This window comes from Hemibagrus wyckioides, linkage group LG01, assembly GCF_019097595.1.
Source record: "Hemibagrus wyckioides isolate EC202008001 linkage group LG01, SWU_Hwy_1.0, whole genome shotgun sequence".
Classification (NCBI taxonomy): domain Eukaryota; kingdom Metazoa; phylum Chordata; class Actinopteri; order Siluriformes; family Bagridae; genus Hemibagrus; species Hemibagrus wyckioides.
Window position 1 is genome coordinate 5,433,253 of NC_080710.1, and position 13,126 is coordinate 5,446,378.

The window sequence follows — 13,126 nt, forward strand, 5'->3', positions numbered from 1 at the left end:
TTTCACAGTCACTCTTGCACTGATGAATCATGACTACGGTCTACCCCAACACAAGTAAGTGAATGCTTTCCTTTTTGTAGATACTTGCCAGCTGTTACATGTTATCACTGGTCATAAATCAGTAAAGCGTCAACATTTTTTTAAGCATTTCACTAAAACTCACTCAAAAAGATGAATGCTTACCAGAGGAAAGACTGCTAACATTACTGCAAGTGTCCATAAATAAGGAATAGAGTAAAAGTAATTCTTTGCCATTGTCAGTGTAATACATGAAGTAATGTTTTAGCAAAGTAATCACAAAATAATAAAGCATATGCATGAACAGACTATTAGTTAGTAATTTTTAAACAAGCATATAAACTGATTGAGATTAAATCTCTTTTACAAGTGTGACTTGGCTAAGAAGGCCACAAGAGACAACAAAAATGAGAAACTATCAAATGGCTACACAAGTTATATCCATGTGCCATTAATTCAACCAGTGAATGTAGCACAGCAAGTTTTAAGCATTCTTCTATGTTTTTCCACATTGATGAGGCATTAAGTTGTAGCTCAGACCCTAAACAGAGAACAAAAATAATATTTGTTATTTACAAGAAAAAATAGATAAAGGTAACAAGCCACATATTGAACATCCAGACTGTAAATACTGCTTAAGTATTAACAGATTAACTCATAAATAAAATAATATTGTAAATTCCAGCATGGATTTAAACTCAAACACTTTAAATTAGGATAGTTCACAAGTGTGTAAAGAAGCACTTGGAGTGGGAAATGTTGAATCCATTTGCAGATTTTAATGACACGAAGCAACAAATCCAAATCATGATCCAATGACGTAAACAAGTAACAGGCGAATTTGACAAAAACAAAAATATCACTTAACCAAGCAAACAAAACTGAAATCATACCCAATGAACCAGGTAATGGCAATGAAAGGCGTGGTATACTGAAAGTCAATGGGAGGTGGAGCCTTGAGGTTGTTGTGGCTCAAGAGGGGTGACCCATAGTTTAGAGTGACTGATTACCCCTGGCTGGGTCACAGGTGAAACACTCGCTGCCACAACCTGGGTTCGGTTCCAAGGGGTTAACTCTCAGTGCTGTTCCCAAGTCTGGATAAAATAGGAGGGTTGCGTAAGGAAAGGTATCTGGAGTAAAACTTGTGTGTCAAGATCAAAATATGCAGATTGGATAAACCACTGTGGTGACCATGAACAGGGAGCAGCCAATGGACAACAACAACATAAACCAATTTACATCAAAAGGAGGTAAAACTATAGCACTTAAATTTAGTCAGTCTATACAGTATATGATACTGGTGGATCAGTAAAATGGTAATGTCTTGCAAATCGGTTCAGGTGTGAGCTTAATGTTTGATTTTATTTATTCAGTTCAATCATGTACATCCAATAAAAGTATTTGAAATAAAGTCAATTCAATCACCTTTTATCTTAAAAGTCGGTTAGTGTCTGGTTATGACTCTCACTTCTATGGGCATGTTGTGACAAGGGAGTTCATATTTTGCTTTCCCTGAAAACCCTGATGTTTTTTCAGTCCATCCTGGAAGTATCACGTCTCTGCATCAGAAAAACTTTCGCAATATCTCAAGTAAACAGCCTGCACTTTTACTTTGGCTTGCTCATTTGTTCTTTTCAACTTCTACTGAAATTTGTAGAGAATTTGTTAACTGATTTTGATCCATTTCATTGTTTATTGTTTACAGTTATTAACAATCTTTTGTGCTATATAGTTGCAAAAAAATTTAGTCCAAAACAGAGCATGAATTGGTAATGGGAAAGCTGTCATCCGGACCACAGTACCACACTTGCAACTGCCTGTGGGAGATGGTCCGAGTTCAACTGAACTGGAAGTTGTCAGAACTCAGAGTCCCCCTCCAACCGAAGACATTACAGGGTGGTCCAGGGTCTTTTCCAATTACTTATTATGTATTATCTATTTATTTGCAAAAATGAAACAACTGAATATATAAAAAGGACTCTACAGGCTTGGATGAGAAGAACCAAAACTTGGTTTACTGCAGTCAGCTAATTCTTCTGAAAATATCTTCAACAATAAAACACCCAAAAGACACCAAAAGGACACAAAGCGTCAGGCTCAGTGCAGTCGAGTGCAAAGTCTCCTAAAAATTTCCCTCTATTCATCTTCCTTCTTTTAATTTGCATAGCTTCTTAGAATTGCCGCCTTATTCTTTTAATTGGCATAGCTTCTTTAGAAAAAATCTTTGTACTAGTTGATCAACATTTGAATTTAAGAAAATAGAAAACTTCGAGTGAGACATTGTCTAAGTGATGCTATATTTATTAACTTTGTATTGTGAGAATTTAGTTACCTAACATGTAACTCTTGTATAAAAATTGTTCAAAAATATTTGTGTCCTTTATTTGACCAAACTTTTAAACAACAGTGACCATATATTTTAAAATTTGATACTATAGCCATCTCTCTCTCCTTTTCCCTCTGTCTCCCTCTCCCAATCTCTCAAGCTCCAGTAATTTAATGATAAAGTAATCATTCATATATTACATTAACAATCACAGTAAGCATTCTTAAATTACATTCATCATAATACATAAATGATCAAAAGGTACAAGGCAATAGTTTTAACACTATTTTTAACTGTAATTTATTTTCATAAAAATAAATATGTACTCTATGTAATCTAATTGAAACCTCGTCTGACTGACTTGGACCTTCATGTCCTCTATATGGAAATATCTGCTTCTCTGATCTCCCAATACTTTCGGCCTTTTAAAAACCTACGCACATATATAAGCACCTTACTTCCTCACATTCAGCTCCAAGCCCACTTGCAACAGGAGTCTCGCAGATTTTCCTTGAAATATTTTTAAGCTACTCTAACTTTCTACTCTTTAGCTTTAGATCTACTTTGCTAGTATATTGCTTATTTATGCATAGTGCTGTGGTCCTCTGCTGCTGTGGTTAGCGCTCTTAGTTACACATCTGTTTGTCTAGTACACATAATAGGGAAAAAAATAGATGTGGTATTAGATTGGTAGCCCTGGTTGTTGCAGATTATATTTGTATTTTAATGATAGAGACTGGGTTTAGATTTGAATTGTTGCAAAGCAAAATGATAAAGAGGTATAAATATATTTTGTTATCCTACAGTAGATTGTTTATTACCACACCGTTTATTCTACAAAAATCATGACATTCTTTCCAACTACACTAAGGATTACTGTGTGTATTTAATCATTATGAAAACAAGTGATTATCAAAAACTGTAATTAGTTACTACAGTACAAATACAGTGGATAAAATTATTGAACGTCAATTTTCAGTAAATATATTTAAAATTGCTACCGACATGAAATTTTTAGCAGATGTAACAACCCATGCAACCTACACATGCAAAAAGAAATCCAAAGTCGTCCATGCATTAAGTTATGTATAATTGTCAAATACCGGAGACAAACGGATTAGTTAAACCCCGGAAGGGTATGTTTACTGAACACAGAAAGCGGGTGGAAAAGGAAAGGGGAATACTCAGCTTGGCACACACAGCAACTGGAAGATGGAGGCAGATGGAACCAAGATGAGATGATAACGCGGAGAAAGGAGGTATGTAGCGATGGAGAAATGATCAGAAGGGCAGGGATCGCGGAGTTAAAGCGCTATGGCTAGCTATTCAGCGTCTACGTGTGAGATCAGACGAGGAAGGGGTGAGAAAGTGATGAATAAATAGGGGAGTGTGTGCACAGAGAACAAGGTGCAGGTGAACTCAATTAAAATTCGGGCGAGTGAGTGCGCTGGCGAGGAGTGGAGTCCGGTGCGCCCTTGACAGTAATATTGTGAATTGACACAAGAAAAAAAGTATTAAACACGCCAACTGAAATTTATTTAATATTTCGTACAAAAGCCTTTGTTGGTAATGACAACTTCAAGATGCCTCCTGTATGGAGAAACTAGTTGCAAGCATTGCTCAGGTGTGATTTTGGCCCATTCTACTACACAAACAGTCAAATCTTGAAGGTTCCTTGATCTTCAGATCTTTTCATAGATTTTCAGTTGGATTCAACTCAAACTTAGTCTTGTGTGCTGAGCGTGCATACAGGCCATGGCAGTTGAGTCCATTACTTATTATTTTATAATACTTATTTATTTTATAACTGTACCAGCTAATTAGATTCGATTCAATTTAATTTAATTAACTTTTATTTGTATAGCGCTTTTAACAATGGACATTGTTTCAAAGCAGCTTTACAGAACATAAGAAACATAGTACAAAAGTCCTAGATGTTAGACAAAATCACCACAAGTGAGCAAGCCTGAGGCGACTGTGGCAAGCAAAAACTCCCTTAGATGGTGTGAGGAAAAAACCTTGAGAAAAAAACAGACTCAAAATGGAACCCATGTTTATTTGGGTGACACTGGAGAGTGTGATTATGAATTATTATAAACACTGGAGAGTGTGATTATGTACAATGTCCTTTCTACAGTCTTGCATAGTCAGTTTTTCTTCTCACTGAAGGTCTACTGGAGCTGGCTCTAGATGCCTCAGGATGGGTAGAAAAAGGGAAACAAATGGAAAGGAAAGGAAAGGAAAGGAATTTTCATAGCTGCTATTCATAATATTAGCAAGCACTAGATGATAATGTGCATTTAATCAGATGTACTGGAGCACAAGCTTTAAATGTCATCAGATATCATCCATTCTTGTGACTTTTTTCTGTAAAAACTCCTAATAAAAAAAAAGAAAGAAAATACACAATAAAACTTACAGCTATTTTTTTTATTATTCATGTAAATACTTTCATGCAAACACGTATACTGCAGATATAACAAAGTATAAATCTATTTTAAAAATACTGTCAATCCTCAAAAACAGTCATCATGTGTATATATGTAAGTATATATTATTTCCATTTAAAAATCCTTTGAAATTGTTTATTACAGATTCTTTATTCATTTTATTTTTTATAGTGATAGTATCTTGCAGACTGGTGATATCTGTAGAATGTATTTATGTCTAATTCGGAACCATTAAGTACTGTGTTCAAGAAAATCTATTGCTCCCTATAGAAAGTTTTCAAGCACAGTAAAAAAATCTTTACTGCTAGGTTTACCTTACGAAAAGCAAAACAATCACAACATTTCCTTCTTTTAGTAATTAGCTTGAACAATGAAAAAAACATGCAGTAAATGATATGATTTGTTTTTTTCATAAACAGCTGAAGACTATTCTGATTACAACAACTTAACTGAGGACGACTTCTCACCCCACAACACCAACCACATGAAGGCCTTCAGCAGAGTCTTCCTCCCTACAATCTACAGCATCGTCTTCATTGTGGGGTTAATTGGCAACGGTCTGGTGTTGTGTGTCCTGGTCAAGTACCATAAAAGGTCCAACATATCAGATGTGTGCCTCTTCAACCTGGCCCTTTCAGACCTCCTTTTCCTTCTCTCATTGCCTTTCTGGGCTCATTACGCCGCCATCACTCAGTGGACCTTTGGGAACTTCATGTGCCATGCAGTGACAGCACTGTACATGCTGGGATACTATGGAAGCATCTTCTTCATGATGCTCATGACCATAGACCGCTATGCTGTCATTGTCCACACCCATACCTCCCTCTTTTCCAAGTACCGGTCTGTCAGAGCTATCATAGCCCTGATTTTGTTTACGTGGACACTTAGCCTGGTAGCTTCTCTGCCAAATATCATTTTCTCACAAACAAGCATGTCAAATAAACCAAATGAATCCACATGTAGTTTTGAACATCCAAACCTGAAATGGAGGCTGTTCTCTTACATCGAGCTGAACATCCTCAGCTTAATCGTTCCTCTCTCAGTGATGGTGTTCTGCTACTCGCGCATCATCCCCATCTTAATGTCCATGAAGTCTCAGAAGAAACACAAAGCTGTCAGACTCATACTGGTCTTGGTCAGTGTTTTCTTTCTCTTCTGGACGCCATACAACATTGTGATCTTCCTGAGGTTCCTGCATCAACTGGGTTATATGAGCAACTGGAATCAGGACCTGAACATGGCTATGCAGTGGGTGGAAAGCGTAGCGTTCACTCACTGCTGCCTCAACCCCATCATCTATGCCTTTATGGGGCAGAGATTCAGGAATTTATTTCTAAAAGTCCTGAAAGAGTGGTTTCCTCTTTGTTTTGGTCACTGCCCAACAAATGAAAGTGAGCGCTCACAGAGGATGACCACTATGTGCTTATGCTCCTCAGTGAATTCTAGATCAAAGTCAAAATCACAACTGTAACATTATCTTCAAACCATATTTCAATATAAATAAATAAATAAATAAATAAATAAATAAATAAATAAATAAATAGATTAATTAATTAATTAACTATGCTTAAAAATGTTGCTCATGGCATGTTTGCTAACAGTATGTTGACATCATAAAGTGTTTAGGAAATAACATGTAAAGTATACAGATTTATACTTTGCAAGGTTTTTGTTCATTCTTCTTCAAACACATACAAATATTGACACAATCTGGTCTGCAAAGGAGACTTTTGCCTCAGTCCCAGGAACAGAATTAACATACAGTACTCTAATGTGAGCTGCCTGAATGAGGGTCCATTCTGTACTCTCTCATCATTTTGGTACTCATTCTACAGAGTTACATTTACCATCAAACATATGCTTATGACTCTGTCCACTGACTCCTTCTGTATGTTGTGTATGCATTCATTTCAGAATTATCAACTTAATCACAAAAATGAAAACTAAAGTGTTCTTTTCTGCTGAACTGAGATTAACAATTTCAATCAATGAATGCAGACCTTACTTGTTAAAAAAAAATCAGAAATATCACATTCCATCTTCATTGACATGTATTGTCTTTAATTCAAACTGCAACGATAAACTTTTTATTGTTCTTCCAATGCTTTACACAAGTTTTGTATCCAAGTGCCATTTATGCATTAATTAATACAGTGAAAGGAGCCCAGTGAGTTTTAAGTGTTTTTATATGTTTGTCCACGTTGATGAGGCATTAAAGTTCTAGCTCAGATCCTAAACTTGGAACAAAACTTATAATATTTGTTTTTTACAGAAAAAATGGATGAATAAGTAGGTAGCAGGCCACATATTGAGCATCTAGACTGTAAATAATGCTTAATAAGTATTAACATCTTAACTCATCTTGTTAAAGAATACCTCATCTAATTACATAAGGTCCAGTATAATAATAATAATAATAATAAAAAAAAGTATGTACAATTATGCCTTTTGGTACAGTGGATTTAAACTCAAACTTTAAATTGGGACAGTTCACAGTTCAGGGAGTGCTACTGACAAGCTAAGTTTAGACAAATTGAGCAAAATTAACCCATTCAGTTCGATCCATTCAAGTACAAGTAGATCTGTGTGAAAACCTCCTAAGTAACTTGGAACCATTTACAATTCAACCTAGACAATATAATCAATCCACTGACATTTGCATATCCTAATGAGAGTAGTTTTTAAGGCCTAACTCTTTTTTTTAATTACACTGTTATCAAATTGGGTTGCAAACCATGATTGAAAACTGTAACATGCAGATTTTATTTGTATTTTAATGATGGAGATTGCTGCAAAGCAAAATTATAAAAAGATATAAATATACTTTGTTATCCTATCCATACTGCAAAAATAATGATATTACTCATTCTTTCCTGATGCACTGAGGATTACTGTGTGTATTCGTTTATCATTATGTGAATAGTGATTTTCTAGAATTTTCAGTGAACTGTAATTAGTTACCACAATACAAAGAACTTACAGTAGATGGTGCTTTGGCACATAATAAAATGATAAAACTGTCCTATCCATATTATGTTGTTTTCAGTTGAGGACTACAATATGTTCATTACTTTTTTATATAAAAATATTTTATTATTTAGTGATGCATGATAATAAAAGCAATGGTTTTTATTAAACAGCTGAAGACTTAATCTTCTACTATGACCTAAATATAAGTGAGGGGTACGAGATCTGCAACAACAGCAATGTAATGGCCTTTAGCAGAGTCTTCCTCCCTACAGTCTACAGCATTGTCTTCATCGTGGGGTTCATCGGCAATGGCCTGGTGTTGTGTGTCCTGGTCAAGTACCACAAAAGATCCATATCAGATGTATGCCTCTTCAACCTGGCACTTTCAGACCTCCTCTTTCTTCTCTCATTGCCTTTCTGGGCTCACTATGCCACCACCACTCAGTGGATCTTCGGGACCTTCATGTGCCATGCAGTGACGGCGCTTTACATGCTGGGATTCTATAGAAGCATCTTCTTTATGATCCTCATGACCATAGACCGGTATGCTATCATTGTCCACACCTATACCTCTCTCTTCTCCAAGCACCGGACTGTCAGAGCTAGCATAGCTTTGGTTTTGTTTATGTGGACACTTAGCCTTGGAGCTTCTCTGTCAACCATCATTTTCTCAAAAGCAATCAACTCAACTGAAACAAATGTATGGAAATGTGGGGTACAATAAAAAAAAAGAAAGAAAAAAAAAAGAGAAGGGAATATCTAGAAGGGACATTCTCTTACATCGAGCTGAACATCCTTGGCTTCATTATTCCTCTCTCAGTGATCATCCCCATCTTAATGGCCATGAAGTCTCAGAAGAAACACAACACCATCAGGCTCATGGTGGTCTTGGGCTGCGTTTTCTTTTTCTTCTGGACGCCATACAACATCGTCATCTTCCTGAAGTTCCTGCATCAACTGGGTTATTTGAACAACCGTCAGTGGAATCAGGACCTGAACATGGCTATGCAGTGGGTGGAAAGCATAGCTGCATAACTGCTGCCTCAACCCCATCATCTATGCCTTTGTGGGGCAGAGATTCAGGAATTTATTTCTAAAGGTCCTGAAAGAGTGGTTTCCTCTTTGCTTTGCCCAGTGCCCAACAGTCACCAATCAGTTAACAGAGACAGGGAACTTGTCACGTTCCTCAATGATTTCCAGCACAAATATTGTTCAGCTATAAGTGCAGCAAAAGGGCAGCAGTTGAAATGTAGGATAACCAGATAAAATGACAAACAGTAATCATTATAACATGTAAAAATGTTCATAATGCCATACTTCGCTTTAATTTGCCATTTTGTAGGAAATGTTGTTGCATATCTGTCTTTTGTTTAGTTTAGTGGAGTTTATGTACACTGTAAAAAATGTACAAAAATGTAAAATGTAAAAAATACTATGAAATAGCAACAGTAAAAGACTGTAAAGTCAAAAATAGTATATCACCGTAGTAAATACATCAAATTACCGTAAATAAAGAAACAGTATGTACTTTCATTTTTACTGTCCTAATATGTAAAAAATACACATTATTATTGTGAAAATAGAAAATTTTGGTAAAATTAACGGTAAAATGCCATAACTTCATAAACAAGTAATTACCCTAAAATCAAAGGTATTACTCTGTCTAAATTACAGATTTTTATTGCTGATGTTTATTTAAATTTACAATATAAAACCTTTCACCATTCAGCAAAAACATACCTTCATTTCTACAGAAACAAGATGTTAAAAATATGGAATGTGTTCGTTAAATTAGGTTGATTTCAAATTAAAATATGTTTAAATATGGGTTGAATCTGATAATTAATGTGCTATATCCAATTAAAATGATTATAGGCTGTAATTGTTTGGGTGTTTGTGGTTGTTTTGTGGTTTTGTGTTTATGTTGTGTTTATTTAGGTCTGATATTGCCCAGGTTTATTTTTGTTGCTGCAACTTGTACTTCATTGAAGGCTTCACAGAAATGAACCACACTGTTGATTTAAGTGCTTAGGAGATGGTTACAAACATACACTATATTGCCAAAAATATTCGCTCACCCATCCAAATAATCTGAATCAGGTGTTCCAATCACTTCCATGGCCAGAGGTGTATAAAATCAAGCACCTAGGCATGCAGAGTGTTTTTACAAACATTTGTGAAAGAATGGGTCGCTCTCAGGAGCTCAGTGAATTCCAGCGTGGAACTGTGATAGGATGCCACCTGTGCAACAAATCCAGTCGTGAAATTTCCTCGCTCCTAAATATTCCACAGTCAACTGTCAGCTGTATTATAAGAACGTGGAAGTGTTTGGGAACGACAGCAACTCAGCCACGAAGTGGTAGGCCACATAAACTGACGGAGCGGGGTCAGCGGATGCTGAGGCGCATAGTGCGAAGAGGTCGCCAACTTTCTGCAGAGTCAATCGCTACAGACCTCCAAACTTCATGTGGCCTTCAGATTAGCTCAAGAACAGTGCGCAAAGAGCTTCATGGAATGGGTTTCCATGGCCGAGCAGCTGCATCCAAGCCATACATCACCAAGTGCAATGCAAAGCGTCGGATGCAGTGGTGTAAAGCACGCCGCCACTGGACTCTAGAGCAGTGGAGACGCGTTCTCTGGAGTGACGAATCGCGCTTCTCCATCTGGCAATCTGATGGACGAGTCTGGGTTTGGCGGTTGCCAGGAGAACGGTACTTGTCTGACTGCATTGTGCCAAGTGTAAAGTTTGGTGGAGGGGGGATTATGGTGTGGGGTTGTTTTTCAGGAGCTGGGCTTGGCCCCTTAGTTCCAGTGAAAGGAACTCTGAATGCTTCAGCATACCAAGACATTTTGGACAATTCCATGCTCCCAACTTTTGTGGGAACAGTTTGGAGCTGGCCCCTTCCTCTTCCAACATGACTGTGCACCAGTGCACAAAGCAAGGTCCATAAAGACATGGATGACAGAGTCTGGTGTGGAGGAACTTGACTGACCTGCACAGAGTCCTGACCTCAACCCGATAGAACACCTTTGGGATGAATTAGAGCGGAGACTGAGAGCCAGACCTTCTCGTCCAACATCAGTGTGTGACCTCACAAATGCGCTTCTGGAAGAATGGTCAAAAATTCCCATAAACACACTCCTAAACCTTGTGGACAGCCTTCCCAGAAGAGTTGAAGCTGTTATAGCTGCAAAGGGTGGATTGACGTCATACTGAACCCTATGGATTAGGAATGGGACGTCACTTAAGTTCATATGCGAGTCAAGGCAGGTGAGTGAATACTTTTGGCAATATAGTGTATCTTGTAGATATCTATCGTTTAAGGCTCATTAAAGCCTGAGTTCATTTAAGGAAAGGTTAGGTGAAATTCTCTATCGTTTGTTATAAGGTTGTTCCCCACAGGTGACTGGAGAAGAATCACGATCAGTGGCGGCTGTTAACAATCTGCTGAGTGCTAATGAGACTCGTTGAGAATGCTCCAATCACAGGAGGCCAAATATATAAAAACAACACTGATTCGCTAACGACACTGGGAGGGTTCAAGGACAATTTGAAATAAGCCAATCGGAGCTCAGCCTCAAGTCACGTGCTTTTCAAAATTTTACGTACAAACACGCTCGTTTGTCCGGCGTCGCGCGCGCGCACGCATGAACGGAATATGGTTTTGTTTTTGGTTTTTTTTTATTATAAACAAATTATTGAAAGAAAAAGAATTTGAAGTATTTCACTTCTGCAACATTTCATGTATGCATTTAAACTCCTGAGCGGTTATAGACTTGGAGGAAACAACGTGCTGCCCGCTGTGATGACAAGGAACATGGTGAGATTCTAAACTATTTATTTTTGTATTTTAAAGATTGTAATTTTTGTTTTTTTGGCATTTTTGCTTTTTTGGACAGTGGCAGAAAAAACACAGTGGAGAGTGATGGGATGATTTGCAGCAAAGGGCCTGAGCTGGAACTGAATCTTGACTGCCTGAATAACAGTATGTGTACAAGTTCTACCAGGTGAGGCACTTGATTAGCCATTTATTTATTTAATATAGCCATTTGATTGTAGTTTACAACCTACATCGAGATGCTTGAGATGATTTTACTTTCAGTTAAGGCAATATATTTCTTACTGTCTTTGTTGCTGTCATCTGCCAGTAGTGGACCTCATCAATCTCTTTCCTGTTCTACAAATCATCCCTTTTGATCAGACGCTGGTGTTGTCCAGGATAAATATTGGTAAGTGGTTGTACACTTGACCTGGTTACTGGTCAGTGTTGTAGTAAATTTGATTATTGATTGCTTCAGTGGAGGCAACTGTGTTTAGACTTCATGTCAACAGACATAAAATAAATGCTTATGATTTGTATGAAATGTTTCTGAAAAACTTTTCTCCTTGAGACCATCAGTTATAAAAAAATAACCTGCAAAACTATAATAAATATTGCCTTTGTTAATGTATAATTCATTGGAGCAAAGTTGAACATATTTGAACCACTTATTGGACAACTAGAAGGCTGTTTATCTCTGTGTAGGCATCATGCTTAAACACTGCATCAATCTAACCTTTTGCTTTGTGTATGTTTTCTGGCTGCAGAGGGGATCATATCGGCCCACAGTGGACAACATGCAAGTCCTCAAGCTGAACTAGTGACAGTACATGCTGTAGCTTCCAGTTTCTCAAACATCATGTCCAAGTCTATCCCATGTCTTCACACAAGTCTGGACTCAGTGACTTGTTCCTCTTGTTCAACCAGGGCAAGTAAGCCCTGATACATAATGTTTGTTTATTTCACCATGGATTATCCAATGATATGGACATGTGCTGTTTTTCTAGATTTCATTACTAATTTGTGAGTATTGGACAAGGTATTTGATCAAATCAAACTGTTTAACACTGAATATGTACATGTTTTCTTGCTTTAGTCTGACAATGATATTTTTGTGCCTTGATTTACAATGGACCTTATTCATTTAGTAATTAATCATAAGTTGTTGACAGTAAAATCTAGGCAAACCAACTGTAATGCATTGTGTTGTACTGTGTTTTTTATGGTAAAATTCTGGCAGCCACAGCTGCCAGTAATTTACTGTAAATTTGAACTTTACAATAAAATGCTGTAATTTACAGTTGTGGTGTTTTTTGAGACTGTAATTAGGTTTACAGTATTTATTTTACAGGTTTACATTCTGTCTTTTTTTAACAGTAATTTGTTGTAAACAGTTCTCAACTCTGAAATTTATGGTTGCTAATAAAGCATACTGTAAAGTGGTGAACAGTCACTGTACAATTTATGGTAAAATTCTGGCAATCACACCTGCCAGTATTTTTACTGTAAAATATATGGGTTTTTTTTTTTTACAGTGTACA

The 13,126-nt window shown here is 36.9% G+C and overlaps 1 protein-coding gene and 1 pseudogene across 4 annotated transcripts; both read left to right on the forward strand.

Annotated features, from left to right (window-relative positions):
* The first annotated feature begins 6 nt into the window (after positions 1-6).
* Positions 7-7,370, forward strand: LOC131359162 (C-C chemokine receptor type 5-like). Of its 4 annotated transcripts, none has more exons than XM_058398818.1 (3): positions 14-54; positions 3,500-3,603; positions 5,214-7,370. In XM_058398818.1, exon 3 carries the CDS (start codon positions 5,279-5,281, stop codon positions 6,263-6,265), a length of 987 nt encoding a protein of 328 aa, XP_058254801.1. In that variant the 5' UTR covers positions 14-54; positions 3,500-3,603; positions 5,214-5,278; the 3' UTR covers positions 6,266-7,370. The 4 variants fall into 4 exon arrangements, with proteins under 4 accessions (XP_058254800.1, XP_058254801.1, XP_058254799.1 ...); XM_058398819.1 differs by lacking the exon at positions 14-54 and adding an exon at positions 184-1,268; XM_058398817.1 differs by lacking the exon at positions 3,500-3,603 and having other exon boundaries at positions 7-54.
* A 159-nt stretch (positions 7,371-7,529) lies between these two features.
* Positions 7,530-9,529, forward strand: LOC131353149 (C-C chemokine receptor type 5-like; annotated as a pseudogene).
* Positions 9,530-13,126: the final 3,597 nt, after the last annotated feature.

Excerpts from the sequence above, each read along its gene's own strand:
- LOC131359162 (XM_058398816.1), top strand. The coding sequence starts at position 1,211 with ATGAACAGGGAGCAGCCAATGGACAACAACAACATAAACCAATTTACA. Across the intron at positions 1,269-5,213 it reads CCAATTTACATCAAAAGGAG|CTGAAGACTATTCTGATTAC; the intron begins GTAAAACTATAG and ends TTTCATAAACAG.